Source organism: Coptis chinensis, chromosome 9 (genome assembly GCF_015680905.1).
Source record: "Coptis chinensis isolate HL-2020 chromosome 9, ASM1568090v1, whole genome shotgun sequence".
Classification (NCBI taxonomy): Eukaryota; Viridiplantae; Streptophyta; class Magnoliopsida; order Ranunculales; family Ranunculaceae; genus Coptis; species Coptis chinensis.
Window position 1 is genome coordinate 79,721,504 of NC_141464.1, and position 10,909 is coordinate 79,732,412.

At 36.5% G+C, this 10,909-nt stretch overlaps 1 protein-coding gene across 2 annotated transcripts; it reads left to right on the forward strand.

The window, feature by feature from the left end:
• Positions 1-4,057: 4,057 nt before the first annotated feature.
• On the forward strand, positions 4,058-9,746 carry LOC147478466 (receptor-like cytoplasmic kinase 176). 2 transcript variants are annotated; one of them, XR_015207626.1, is made up of 7 exons: positions 4,058-4,354; positions 4,635-4,876; positions 6,736-6,871; positions 7,036-7,166; positions 7,357-7,480; positions 9,028-9,614; positions 9,656-9,746. XR_015207626.1 is itself a non-coding variant. In XM_086582457.1 (6 exons), exons 1-6 carry the CDS (start codon positions 4,144-4,146, stop codon positions 9,354-9,356), a joined length of 1,173 nt encoding a protein of 390 aa, XP_086438583.1. In that variant the 5' UTR covers positions 4,058-4,143; the 3' UTR covers positions 9,357-9,666. The 2 variants fall into 2 exon arrangements, 1 of the variants encoding a protein (XP_086438583.1); XM_086582457.1 differs by having other exon boundaries at positions 9,028-9,666.
• Positions 9,747-10,909: the final 1,163 nt, after the last annotated feature.

The following is a 10,909-nucleotide window of genomic DNA, read 5'->3' on the forward strand; positions in this document are numbered from 1 at the left end:
CCACAGACGGTGACAATTGTGTGATGATTTTTCCTAATCTAGAAACACAAATATTTTGTTGATGATCAAAGAATAATAAGAAGTATTGGATCAAGAAGAAGAAGAGATCTAGAAGATGATGAGTTGAACCACGTTCTTTAATGGCTGTCTATGCATCCTGTGAAGAGGAATCAAACTCAAAACGTAGTTCAACTATTCTATTTATAAGAATAGATTATGTTTCCCATAATTACTTGTAAAATAAGTAATGAGTGTTTAACTAGGAAACAATCTCTTGTTAAGTCTTATCCAGACTCTTCTAGAAGCTCATGTTTCCCTAAGTCAATAAGTCTCTTTTATTGACTTGAACAACAAGGAAACATGTTCAGGTTCAGATTGGGATTGGGAGTTGGAGTTCCAAACTTAGCAGTTCCGGATTTGGTGTTCCTAGTTAGGAGTTGGTTCTCCGAGCCTACAACTCCAACCAGTTCCAAACCTCCAGTTCTCCGAGCCTACTACTCTAACCAATTCCAAACTACCTCTTCTTATTTCACTTTTGAACTTAGGAAATGAAAGGACATGGACTTGAAGTGTATTCCGGTACTTTCTATCCACACCAAGACTATATCCGAGCCTTAAGAAGATGTTGCCACGTGTTATATATTTATTTGCTAAAATATGTACGCACGTGTTTAACTATCACACCTTTGTCGATTGTATCCTGCACAAGAGTTTAATAAATTTTGTTTTACTGAGCTGCATTGAAGGATAAAAGTGAAAAGTGAAATGTGACATTGATTATTGTTTCTAGATAAGTAGAATGACTTTTATTTTTATTCAAAGTATTATTATTCATGGTAGTTTTTCTTAACCAACAATATGTATCACTCAATTTGGATGTGAAGGTCATCTGACATCCAACTCCGACGTGTACGGTTTTGGAGTAGTTCTCTTAGAAATGTTATGTGGGAGACGAGCTGTTGACAGGAACCGACCTTCTTTGGAGCGCAACCTGGTAGATTGGGCCAAGCCTTATCTAAAGCAAACCCGTAAAATTGTTCGTGTTTTGGACATCCATCTTAAAGGTCAGTATTCACTGGGAGATGCTAAAAAGATAGCTAACATCGCCTTGCAATGCACATCCAATTAAGCAAAGCACAGGCCAAAGATGGATGAGGTTGTAAAAGCACTGGAAGAACTTCAGGTTTCCATATATGAAACTCACCCAAAATGATCCTGGCCTGAATCATTAAACTCATTTAACTGATCGTACAAAGCACATATATAGGTGAGGTGCAGAGGGATGCCATAGTGCGTATGTGGGTTCTTAATTTCTTATCCTCGGCCAACAACATCCACCTTATAGGCTTATACAGTTAAATTGAGTATAATGAATATGTCGGAACTCTATGTAATTCATTTGGACAACATTCCAGATGGTTTGGGCGGTACTCTGATTCGTTTAAACTTTCAAAATATGTATTGTACTATAGTTTTGTACTTACTGAGTTTGCCATTGTAACGCCCCAAATCCATATAGCTATCAGTCGGCCGGTCTGACAATCTGGATTTCTTGGAGCAAATGCAGAACAGTCAAATCAACATGACACTTGCATTTACAAAGGTAGAATCAAAATCCTTAGCTTCATAAGGTCAAATAGATCTACCATTAGAGGAAATTAAATGTTGTTTACAACCAATAAATGAATAAATAAGGTTTAAGACTTAATGAGTCCTCCACTTATTACAACTTGAAAGAATTAAGATTCTAAGAACCAGCTAACTAATACGCTACTCGTCACTCCGTATTAAGTCAGCGTTCACCTGAAAAATATATAAAACAAGGAGTGAGCTACGCGCCCAACAAGTGAAGTCTACAAACTTCCATTGTATAAAATATAGGAGATCATCTCAAATGTATACATAACACCAAATAAGGACACATACACATATAAGTAGGATTATCTAACATTAATGAAGGATATACCAACGTACTAAATAAATACCTTGCATCTGAAAGTTGTGTACATAGTATTGACAGTAAGACTAAGGGAGAAATCAACTCATAACCAAATAAGCTTGCAACAACAATACGTTCGTGTATATAATACACATGTATTGCTCAATAGCCGCACATGGTAAACTGAGTAGTGTCATCCCCAATTCTGGTCTACTACCAAAAGTATAAGGTATAATATGGGTTAATACAATATATCCATTGTCATATAAAACAAGGATAGTTTATCAACAGCAGTAAACAAGTAATACACCACTTATTTATCTGACATGGGAAATCACCGAAAAGGAACAAGATTCTCATATATAGCATGACATAAATTCTACAATAGTATTCAGTAGAATTAAAACATGTGATACCCATTTATTAGAACAATAATGTTATACAATATTGATCATACTACCCATTCTCAATAATCGATCCTATTCTAGAAACAAAAGAGGGTTATAGATATCACTTGCCTGGAATAAAAGATGAACTAAAACAATATTACTCCTCCCCTTAGAAATGAATCAGTGCACTAGTTTTTTCTTTTCACCCACCAGTCTTTGCTTGTTTGTTTTGAAAGAATAATGAATAGAGTCCAAAGTATTCTTCTTTGTTTCTTTTATCGTTTGTAACTAATCCCTTTTCTCTCTCACAAACTACCCCGCGCACAACACTCGCAACTAGTTTTCAAATACCAAGTCAAACCACTTCTCATGTTTAGCAACTGTGCAAACTTAAGTCCACCCTAACTCATGGGCCAAATTTAAAATAGCCCAAATAGAAAGAATGAAGCCCAAACTAGTAAATAAGCTCATACATACTTTATTTAGTGTCATACAAACAATGAATACTTAGAATATAGTATAAAATTATACGCGGTATTACAGCCATATATAACAAAATTATGGTGTCATTTGATCCACAATTTCTTGTGGTGTATGAGTGTATCCTTTCGGGACACGAGAATTAGTTGTATGATCATATTCTTTCTTTCTTTTTTTCAGTCAAACTATGATCACATTCGTTAAGGGTATATATATGTATACTGTGCCATCCTCGAGAAAGAGAGTATGACAAGAATAAGTTAGATAGAGCCATAGCTAGGATCAAAACGTTTATAGAACAACTCTCTATGTTTTGTTAGAAGTTGAAGATCAGAAACTTGTAAAGATTTCTCGAACTTCTCTACTCTATAGTCTACTCACAACAATAAATTCTCATACATTTGGTGTTGCTGACGAGGAGAAGTTCAATTCTTGCATTTCTACGAGATGTGGCCGGTAGTAATTTTACGAAAGATGTTGTGCTAATTTTCTACAGACTTGAACACATTCAAGTTGGTTATAAATTACAACTATTTCTTTCATAGGGTGATCAAACTTTGCTTTGTCTTGGCTGAATGCTCTTGAGACGAGAATGCCAACGTAGAAGAGAATGTTCTTGGTGAAGTTATATAGATTTACATTCTTTTTTCTTTTGTTATTCTTTTATTGCAATACAGAACAAGATGGAGTGAGTACGTTTAGAGGTTCTTTATATTATATTTGTATTGATTAGAATATGAATTTTTCGATTGGGAATAGATTATTTTAAGGTGTTTTAAAATTAGTTATGTGGTGGATCATGGTGTTTTGAATTTGTGATGAAGTGGAATGTGATACGCATAATTAATTTTTGAAGTTATTATGTGATTAGAATATTTAAATAATTAGGATTTTTTTTTTAAATAAAAAACATTATATACCGCTGTTCTGGAAGAACCGTGGCAAATATGGTGACTTTATACCACGGTTTCACGGTTTTGAAAAACTTATTACCACGGTTTTAAGCTAAACGGTGGTTAATAAGTAGAAGTTTATACCACGGTTTTTCTAGAAGTATTTACCACTCTAACTGATACCACGGTTTAGAAAAAGTGATAAAAGTCTTTTTACCACTCTAAAAAAATATGACTTTTTCTGTAGTAGTGAAAGTTTATGTGGTTAATATTTGACGAAGGACTTCTGCAATAGACCAATCAAATACATTAGTTAGAAGCTTTCCTACGTAAGAGACAGCAAGTCGGGACCACACGGATTTCTCCTAGTATTTTCCCACGCCATCAACACTAAAGATTTGAACTAATTTTCTTCCGCTCCAATAATTCACACATAGGAAGAATGACGAATATAACTTTCTTCCACAACGCCATTCGAGAGGATGACTCATCTGCTTCCACCACTTCAACCGATGACCAAGTTGAAGAGGTAGCCAGACCATATGTGGGATCATCATCGTCCGTGTATTCCGTTATTGACAAGGCCTGTTTCGGTTGCACTCGACCATCAACTGTTGGCCAGAATATCAATACTTGCATTTCTTCCGATTCTGGTAATAACACTCGTTCAGAAAAAACATTCCTAATTTTCCTTTGTGTTTCAACTCCTTTTATTACGTACATGCAGTTCAAAGTCATAGTGTTACTTATTTCAGCTACTGAACCTGTTTTAAAGTTTCCTTGTAAGAATTAATTTTGGACTTCTTCTTTCTAAACTTGTCAATAAAGCAGTACTATTGATCTGGCCATCATGTGTTATTTTGTTGACTTGGTTGTTTCCCAATTGGCATAAGAAAGGCGACTCAATCATTTTATTTAATTATGTGACTCCAGCTCCTCAGATTGAAGGTGGAGAGCTGAAGTCCCCCAACTTGAAGATTTTCAGCTTAAGAGAACTCAAAGCTGCCACCAGGAGCTTCTGCCCTGATAATATTCTGGGAGAAGGCGGTTTTGGTGTAGTATACAAGGGTTGGATTGACCAACACAAGCTAACTCCTACTAAACCTGGGACGGGCTTGGCTGTTGCTGTTAAAATTCATAAACAGGAATCATTTCTAGGCCAAGAAGAATGGTTGGTGAGTATCACCCTCCTTATAAACTACTCTAATACGTACAAAAATAACTTCTCTTATGATATCTCGAGTGTGCATATAATTTAGAAGTGTGTATCGAGTCTAAATGCATTCAGCATATTATATACACTTGCAATGTTTGTATACTAGCATGTCAGGGTACCAAATAGGCCTTTTGGGGCATGTTGCTTAACACCGTTTTCCCTAGCAAGTTTTAATGGAATGGGCATTTGTTATTTTTGGCTGCCAAATAAGTCACAGTCGATACATGTTCTGGCGCCCGACCTGTAGATCACTTAAACCAAATATGGGAAAACAAATGGAGAACAACACAGTCTGCGGTGGGTTACGTACTGATGTACAGACGACACAACTTTTGCCTTCCGTTATAGCTTTACAATCCATAATTCTTTCCTGTGAATATAGCACAAGGGAAAATGACATGGAAGATAGCACATACAGTCGGGCGGAACCAGGATTGTAGATTTTATTATTATTACTTTTTTGGGGGGGGGTGTATTTTTTAGGTATCTTAAACTTTATGTATTTTTTTAAAAAAAGAACCAATCCATGTCTACACATGTAAAATGTGTATAAATAGATGTATGTTAACTAGTATATATATAGTAAATGTCTATATAAAGTGTATACATATAGTAATATATCTTGTTCTGTTAGAAATTTAGGGGGAGCTATAGCCCCTGTTAGCCATGCCTGCGGGCTGCGGCCCATGCAGTGTATGGCGATTAAAGTCCAATTGGTGTTAAAGTGCATATAACACCTGTTTTAGCTGTTCTGTTTTAGCTGTTGTATTGGACTGCTATTATCATATTATGTTGTTTTTGTACTAAAACAATGGTAATGAAAATGAATATGATGGTATACTTGTTCCGTTTATTGCAAAGGTATTTATAGAGTTTACATTATGAGAGAGAATATCTCTTCATCTATGGAAACTGATAACTGTAGGGGAGCGATATCTTATTATGCACGCGTGCAACGTAAGCGAACTTCGGGGCCTTCCGACCCTCGAGACCCGATCGGAGCAGCTCCCTCGAACACCCGTACAAAATGACCTCAAGAGCTAACCTACGATAAAGGAGGGCGAAGATATTTGATCACGAGCACATGGCGAGGCGCCCGGGTAATGATAACCATCGGGGTAATCATTACCCATCCCCGGAAAATAAGGATAACCTCATCAGCACCCAATGAGTGCATGACTTATAATATAACCAGCTCGACACTCATTCACGATCTCGACCTTACACGTGTAGCATAAACACACGTGTCTTCTAGATTGATCCTTCCCTAAGCCTATAAATACCACCTGATTGAACTACGTCGGGCCTGATTCCTCTCTCCGAGAAAAGAAAGAAAATGAGAAAAACTAAGAAGAGGATACGTAGGCAGTTCGCTCAGAAGCGAGCCCGGTCCCAACAAGAAATCCAAAACACCCCTTTACAATAACCACATTTAGTCAAAGGATATAGATAGCATTAACTAGTACAGGTGTATGTTGAATAGAGAAAGTCATTTAATCAGGTCCTTGATCTATGGAAACAGATAACAACATTCCATTGGCAATCTTAATAGAGGTGGCTGAGTAGTTAGTACTAGTTTTGCTGTCTGCGATAGAGTAGATCGTAATTAGAACTGCTATCTGTATTGCACGTACATGTTAATGGGAAAGTGACATTATTAGTACGATTTTACTTAAAATTTCATCACATATGGTTCTTAAGAGGTCCTTTTTTTTTGAGGAACGTTCTTAGGAGATCCTAAGCATTCCAAGTTACCATAATTTCATTGGAAGGAATTCCAAGTATTCTAACTGTTTGTTACAACTTACAACGTTGCAGGCAGAAATTTATTACTTGGGGAGGTATTACCATTCCAATCTAGTGAGGTTGATTGGGTACTGCACTGAGGATGGGCGCCTCCTACTTGTCTATGAGTTCATTCCCCGAGGAAGCTTGGATAATCATCTCTTTAAGAGTAGGTTCCTGAATCACTACCTTGATACAATTCTAACTTCTATTTCCCCTGTTTTATTCAAATTTACACGGAGGGTTTTGTCATCAGGAAGCTTGTTAATGTTTTTTTGGATTGGGAATTAGTGGATTGTTTCTATATGTTACTAATCCAAGGTCTTGATGCAGGGGGTAAGCTTTCCTGGAGTGTCCGAATGAAGGTCGCACTTGGGGCTGCAAAGGGGCTTGCCTTTCTCCACAGTACTGAAACAAATGTTATACATCGGAATTTTCACTGTTCCAATATCCTTCTTGATTCGGTATGTGACATACTGACATGTAAAGCGTACAACACTCCTACTGTCATCTCTCTATAATCACAGCTATGATAAGGATACACACATGTACACCATAAAATACACTTGTGTATTTTCATGTGTATCCTTAACAAACTATACATGCTGACAATGTGCCTTTAATTTCTTATCATATTTCACCTTTCACACGTAGAACTACAGTGTAAAGCTATCTGGTTTTGGGCTGGCCACAGATGGCCCTACAGGCGATGAGAGCCCTGTCTCTACTTGTGTTATGGGCACTTATGGATATGCTGCTCCTGAGTATGTTGCTACAGGTATACTCAATTGTACACACTCCTTTATTCTTATATATATTTGAATATTCCTTTGCAGCTTTTTGCGAATGATGTTGGTTCATCAGGCATTAGTACATACTGCGATAGTCCTTTTATCTGGTCACTTTTCTTTCATTGGCCTGAAATCTCTCAAAATTAGCTGAAATGCGCTTAATTACCTTAACAAAATTTCCAATTCTCTCGATTTACTGGAGTACCGTCTTTATTGAAGTGTTGACAAATCCAAGGGGAGTAGGGACATCACTTCTCAAGGCAAATTACAATCTCTCTCCTACTTTTAAAGTTCTTTTTGAGATACTCACTTCCCCTAGTAATGGATCCATTATCTTTGAATTTTTTTTAAAGGGTTTTGTAATGCTTTTTGTTGAAAAATAATAGGTTGATATTGGAAATACCTCACCAATTTCAACTTGAGAGGAAGCTCTCAACTATAATGAAGATTACACTGTCACAATGTACCCCAATGTTTTCAGAGGCAATTGAGGCATACGCCTCGAGGCGAGACTCGTGCAAAACTCGGTTGAGGCATCCGTACACAAGAACTGTACGCCTTAAAAAGTGCGGCTTACATGATGTGTTAATTTTTGCTTGAGGAGTACACTTAAGACTCTGATTTTCTCTTTTTATTTGATTTATTTTAGGTTATTGTATGTACCAGTGTATTCGTACCCTTACGAACGACCATCATTAGGTACTACTACAAGAGCTGCCCACTAATGAGACGTGCTTGCTTGCCCACTACTATAGCAGTTCCGTTTGCCTACTAGTAAGGCGTGCTTGCTTGCCCGCTACTGTGGCATCGCTTGCCTACTAGTGAGGCGGGCTTGTTTGCCCGCTACTGTGGCAGTCCCGCTTGCCTACTAGTGTGACATTCGGGCATGCCCCCTATTGGAGCAATGACACTATCCACTAATATGACACCCAAGTTATATATAGCAGGTCTGGAGATATGTCAAGAGATTTTTTCCATATGAAGCTTTTGGAAAGATTTTATACAAAGAGGGAAATATCTCATCAAATAAGGAAAGGGTATTTTAAGCAATAAGATTCCTATAAATACCCAACAATCATTTCAAACAAAGAACTACATACATTTTTTAGACTTGATTCCAGAGAACAATTTGGATACATAGGCAGCCATTGGTGATACAGTCTCTCTCACTTCATATCAATCTCTCCAACAAAATTATTGGTGTGTTTGCGTGAATTCTCACCCAAACAGTTATATTTTTCTATATTGTGATCATATAATTTCACTACAAATTGCTCATTGTTGATGTAATTGAATTGTTAAATATACGAAAAACAACAACTGTTGTCATTAGTGCCAATCTACCTGAACTCACACCAATTAGCAAGAAGAACCTAACACTTGAGGAAAGAAACTATACTCTCAAACATTTCTTACAAAGGGATCAATGTATTTACTACTCGTTCTTATTCAAGTGATTACTATATCTTCTTCTTTTTCTTGTAGCCTGAGTTAACTTGTATCCTTTGTAAAGTCACTTAATTTTGATGTGAAGGTCATTTGACAGCCAAGTGCGACGTGTTCAGTTTTGGAGTAGTTCTCCTAGAAATGTTATTTGGTAGACGAGTTCTGGACATGAACCGGCCATCTGAGCAGCACAACCTGGTAGATTGGGCCAAGCCGTATCTAAAGCAGACCCGTAAAATTGTTCTTGTTTTGGACATCCATCTTAAAGGTCAGTATTCACTGGGAGATGCGATAAAGATAGCTAACATCGCCTTGCAATGCACATCCAATGAAGCAAAGCACAGGCCAAAGATGGATGAGGTTGTAAAAGCACTGGAAGAGCTTCAGGTTTCCATAGATGAAACACACCCAAAATGATCCTGGCCTGAATCATTAAACTCATTTAACTGATCGTACAAAGCACCATACGTGAAGTGCAGAGGATGCCATGGTGCGTATCTGGGTTCTGATCCTCGGCCAATAACATCCTCCTTATACAGTTAACGTGAGTATAATGAATATGTTAGAACTGTAAGTAATTCATTTGAACAACATTCAAGATGGTTTGGCGGTACTCTGATTCATTTAAACCATGCATGAGATTATTTACTGTACTACAATTTTTGTAATTAGTTTGTACTTCTTGATTTTGCCATATATATCAAAATTATGGTCAGTTTATCCACAATTTCTTGTGGTGTGTTACCTTTCAGGACACACACTGAGAATTCGTTTTTTTTTGGTAAAACACACTGAGAATTAGTTGTATGATTACATTCGTTATTTGTTTTTTAATTTTTAATTTTTTTTTGGTAAAAATATGATCACAGTCGTTAAGGGTGTATATTGGTACCATCCTGAAGATAGAATAGTTAAATAGCGTTATAGCTAGGGTCAGATCGTTTATTGAAGAACTCTCTATGTTTTGTGAGGAGTGTGGCCTGAATTTAGTCCGACAAGTAGAAGTTGAAGACCAAAACTAGCAAATTGGCACTCACGTTGCGCTTGTGAAGCTAACAAAGTGCAGCAACAATGATAAATATTTCAATATACTTTAACATGATTATAGAAAATTTAAAAGCGCACACAAATTAGGGGGAAAAAAGAACATTATCGGAACAAAACCAACTGAATACAGGAATTAAAATTTATAGAATTATTTTTTTTAAATAAAAGCAAAAACGTAGCAGGTTAGGTCTAGAAACAATTGCAAGAAGAATAGGTTCTTACCAAACAAATGTTATTACATAAGCAAAACTGATAGCGAGAATGTCTAATTCTTAGTTCTTACATCATTTGCAGGAACATTGAATTTGCAAAAAAGTGAACGCTGAAACATATTGTAAATTAAAGCATAAAAAATCAGCATGAGTCACAATGAGGACCTGCATGCGGGCTACCTTCATCTTGAGCCTGAACACTTCATATATGTTGTCCATTTGTATTGTACACTTAAATGTTTGGTGACATGTCTAGTCTTCAAATCAAACACGTTCTATCTTGGTCCATTCCTTAGCATGGTTGCATGTAAAAGTAATTCTTCTAAATTTAGACTCAACATTGATCAATAGCTCATTCTTGTATAGTCTTCAATTGAGGGTGCTTGGTGTTTAAGTGATGTTGCTGATAGAAAAGTGGTCTAGATAAAAAACCTTTCTTCTGTGTGCAATGTTAACATGTATATTAAACAAAATTTGTCTGTAGATTCAAACTCCATTTTTAAAACAACACCATGGTCTTCGATATCTGTAAAATTACCAACTTAATATCTGGTAGCAAAAAAGGATGCAAAAGACAGGTAAAAGTAATCAAGTAAATAAAATATACTGCCAAAAAGACATCCCATACAACAAAAGAAGAACTATTACATACCACATCGTTTTTATTCAGGGACATCATGCTAGCAAAAAGCACAGAATACAGACACTCAA

What these genes read in the sequence shown, in the direction of transcription:
- LOC147478466 (XM_086582457.1), top strand. Translation starts at nt 4,144, where the DNA reads ATGACGAATATAACTTTCTTCCACAACGCCATTCGAGAGGATGACTCA. An exon ending in TTGCATTTCTTCCGATTCTG is followed by an intron (nt 4,355 to 4,634) that starts GTAATAACACTC and finishes ATGTGACTCCAG; the next exon opens with CTCCTCAGATTGAAGGTGGA. An exon ending in CCAATATCCTTCTTGATTCG is followed by an intron (nt 7,167 to 7,356) that starts GTATGTGACATA and finishes TTTCACACGTAG; the next exon opens with AACTACAGTGTAAAGCTATC.